Here is a 4,289-nt window from a genome sequence, read left to right as displayed (position 1 = left end):
GTGAGTGCTGGTGCTAGGAGTGTGAGTGCTGGTGCTAGGAGTGGGAGTGCTGGTGCTAGGAGTGTGAGTGCTGGTGCTAGGAGTGGGAGTGCTGGTGCTGGGAGTGCTGCTGGTGGCGCAGTTGCTGATGGGGTGTCTGGTGGTGGCGTGCTTGCTGGTGGCCAGCTTTTGGAGGCTCTTCCATTGGAAGAAGGAGAGTCCAGTCAGCACCAGCCAAGCTCTGACCCTAAACCTGCTCGGAAAAAACGTGTGGAGAAGCCACGTAATCCTCGCTTCAATGACCAGGAAAATAGGGCTCTTGTCACTGGCATTCTGGAGCACTATGACAGTCTCTATGGACATTTAGTAGGTAAGTGTAACTTTACATTTATTATTCAAATACATGTGATCCTAGGTCATCTGAGTTTTGTTCATATGCAAATATGGGTACACAATATCTTTCTATGTTCATTAGTGTGGAAACACAGCTTTTTATCATGCCTTACAAGGACAAATAAACACAGGCGGTCAATTTGCCAGAACTGCATACAATATGAATGCAACCTTGCTTACATGTATAGGTTTAGTAGTGAATGCTCATGTGCTGCACATATTACACATAAAACAGCATGTTTGCTATCTCTTGGAACAGCTAGCAGTGTAGGAAACTGGTGCTTATATTATTATTAATTTACCTCATATCTTTTATATGTTTTTCAAGGGCGGACAAGTGCAGCAAGCAAAAAAGAAATGTGGGACACAATAGTCATTGGTGTCAATGCCTGTGGGAATAGTGTCAGGGACAAGTATCATTGTCGGAAAAGATTTGATGATATTAGGTCCAAATTGAAAAAGAAAATACAAGACCAACGCGTGCATGCTACTGGCACTGGAGGTGGGCCCACACCACAACGTCTCATATTGACTCCATTGGAGGAGCTGCTTCGGCCAAAATTACTTACCGTCGTCGTGGAAGGCTTGGCTGGTGACCGTGACATTGGAATTTATCCGTCACAATTTCCAGCAGGTGATAAATATTACTGTACTAGGCGTGTCGTTGCTTACAGTTATTTTGCATAGTTACACTGCTTTTTATACTGTCTTCACAATATAAGCATACCTGCATCTATATATGTATATGTCTGATTCTGTATATATATATCTCAAAATAGACATATATGTAGTAGTCCTACTAAAAGCAGTAACTAATATAGCACGTGCCATTGCGTGCTCATTTACATGTGAATTCCCAAAATGCATAGCTGCAGTGGAAGCAATTGATGGTGGGCGAAGATGGGGAACAACAGGGTAGTACACATGTGTAACACATGTTCATGAGAAATTATTAGTAGCTACAGGTACAGAACAGAAATATGTATCATATTATTGTGTATTTTATTGATTTTACTCCGACAAACATGACATTACTGCCTATTTTAAGCATGCATCAAAGAAATTGCATGTAACGGCCTACAAACATCACTGGCACTAACACATCTATAGTTGCTTATGAAAAGGTCCATTTTTGCTTTATGTCATATACAGACAGCATAATGAGGCACACGTATCATATGTTATGTCATTGTTTTCATAACTTAAACACTGCAGATGACTACTTAGCTCATCTACCATTGTGTTAAAGCAGCTGCAATTAATATCTCATCACAGCATACACTTCAACAGAGGGGGTGGGGTTCAGCACACACACTAATTACAGCCTCATTTCACGGTCAACTTAGTTCACACCATTTGCACCTGTTTCAAGTCATTGAAAGGTGTGGCTGATTAGGCTTTTTGGGGAAGGGAATACCTTTCTTACAACCTGAATAGCACAACTGAAGTTAATCACACTCATTTGAAAGCTTAACTCTAGCTACTTAATGCCCCAACAACTCATTACTTATCAAAGCGTACGTCACACATTAGTTCACTCATATCTATAGTTGAACTACTATGAAAGACACATTATCACACACTGCATGTGTTGTCTTGTTGAGTCACAGCCACATTCAGGTGTGCCACATCTTCGATTAATGTACCACACATATCCTCTACCAAAAACAACACTTTTTGCAATATGACCACCTTCATGATAACCATTGTGAATGGTCATCTCATGATAGTTATGTACATTATGATACTGATATCACTACACAACATATGATTTTTAGGTACAAATTTAATGTATTTTTCCTCACGCATTACTGCAGAACCATAGTATGTTGTATGTTAGGGAACTCAAAAGTTCTAAGTACACAGGCATGTACATTGTTATTACAACTATTTATGTTCACTTTCACACACACATTTTGGGTTAAGGAAATGATGCTGTTAGATACTCATAAATACAGAACATACAATAACTGTTTGTTCAATATTTACACATGTAAATGTAAAACTAATGTTATTGTTATATATAGTTGCCCCTGGAGGACATGTGTCACCTGAGATGGAACAAGTGTCTTCACCTGGGTCAGCCAGCTCAACACTACTAGAAGGTGAGTGTATCATTTGCTGGCCATATAATATGTGCTCTTCTATATGTTATGTTGTCATGTTCATTATTTGTTTTGCACATCTTCTTTAAATAGGATTACTTAGTGTCAGTGAAAATTAAGTGTAAGGCAACATGTATTGTGTTAGTGATGTTAATTATCATGTAGGACTTCTGAGTTTAGAGCAACTTTTCATTCATTCATATTTCATACTGAGTCCAAACATTATTCGTAAGTCAAGGTAGTTTTTAATGAGGTTATAAAACGTATGCTAACATGTTAGGTGTTACTTAGGACACAGTACAATTACATAGTAACACAGCATACATTAACATGCCATTTAATAATGTGTACATTTCTTTTTAGAACATCATGGTGATGAGGATGATGAGTATGATGAGGATGACGCCACAGAAGAGACTGAAATACAATCATGTGACCATGAAGAGGTGCCAATAGAAACTGTTGTACCGCCAAATCGTCCATCAACTTCCACATACGATGCAATTGTAGCTTCAGAGGGAAAAATAGTGGACGCAGAAAATCGTCGCCATTCAGACATGATGACAGTGCTGGAAAGGATGATTGGACTGCAGGAAGAAACAGTATCACAATTGGCACATCTCCACAGAGTCTTCATTGAAGTGCCTAAACAGTTGCAAAAAATCAACACCTCATTCGAAGCATTAGTTGTTCAGCAAACACAAGCTAATTACTGGAGAATGACTAATGTACCACAATTCAACACCTCCCAGCCAGGATCTGTTCATGCAGGTCAGTTTTCACCACATTCATCTGATATTCATTCACCAGGCCCAAATGTTACCGGTCAAGTAGCAGACATTGCTGTGCAGGTTCCTGATGACATCCTACCGCTGCCATCTGTACAAATTCAGCAGCAGACACCTACAAAGGAGGCGACAAAAACAAAACAAGACACACATGAAACAGACCAACCATCACTTGTGCAGTGTCTACCAACTTGCTCACATGTGTCACTGGGCACAAGCCCTGTCCGTGAACAGTCACTACCCAAAAGCCCTGTAGGTGAGTCGCTGCCCAAAAGCCCTGTAGGTGAATCGCTGCCCAAAAGCCCTGTAGGTGAGTCGCTGCCCAAAAGCCCTGTAGGTGAATCGCTGCCCAAAAGCCCTGTAGGTGAATCGCTGCCCAAAAGCCCTGTAGGTGAATCACTGCCCAAAAGCCCTGTAGGTGAGTCACTGGCCACAAGCCCTGTAGGTGAGTCACTGGCCACAAGCCCCGTAGGTGAACAGTCACTGGCCACAAGCCCTGCCCGTGAAGTGCCAGAGGCCACTCAAAGTGGCTCTGTTGTGCCTAAAGTTGGTGGCAAAAGAAAAAGGAAAATTCAAGAGACAACAAGCAGGCCTGTTACTCGCTCGCAAAAGGAACAAAAAAAATAAATGTTATAATTCACAAAATATGTCTTTGGCCTTGTTTTGTTGACTTCAGATTATCTAATTACTATTGTATGTATGCTGAAGACTGTGTTGTTTCCAAACTTTCAACTATGTTCTTGTACACGTGAAGTTTTGGAAATGTTAACACTCATAATTAATTGTGTTATAAATATTTATGTTGTAATCGTCTGTTCAGTAATGGTCCACCAGGAGCCAGTTGCTAAGTTTAGAGAAGCTGCCATTGACTTTGCAGCAAAACATTGCATTTGGGTGTGTTAATTGATGTAAGAATTGCATATGCATATTAGTCACATGCAATTATTAAAACACCTAAGTAAGTGCAAACATCTTTCTTGTACGTGTACAGCAGGATTATGTGTAAATTATTACTTACCTTTGC

The 4,289-nt window shown here is 40.4% G+C and overlaps 1 protein-coding gene across 1 annotated transcript; it reads left to right on the top strand.

Moving 5' to 3' along the window:
• Nucleotides 1-1,874: 1,874 nt before the first annotated feature.
• LOC142494374 (uncharacterized) lies at nucleotides 1,875-3,916 on the top strand. Its single transcript, XM_075598924.1, has 2 exons — nucleotides 1,875-2,477; nucleotides 2,841-3,916. The coding sequence occupies exons 1-2, from the start codon at nucleotides 2,381-2,383 to the stop codon at nucleotides 3,890-3,892; spliced, it is 1,149 nt and encodes a 382-aa protein (XP_075455039.1). The 5' UTR covers nucleotides 1,875-2,380; the 3' UTR covers nucleotides 3,893-3,916.
• The last annotated feature ends 373 nt before the right edge of the window (nucleotides 3,917-4,289 follow it).

The sequence above is a fragment of the Ascaphus truei genome, chromosome 5 (assembly GCF_040206685.1).
Source record: "Ascaphus truei isolate aAscTru1 chromosome 5, aAscTru1.hap1, whole genome shotgun sequence".
Taxonomy (NCBI): domain Eukaryota; kingdom Metazoa; phylum Chordata; class Amphibia; order Anura; family Ascaphidae; genus Ascaphus; species Ascaphus truei.
The sequence above is the reverse complement of the archived record's forward strand: the minus strand, read 5'-3'. Positions and strand labels throughout refer to the sequence as shown.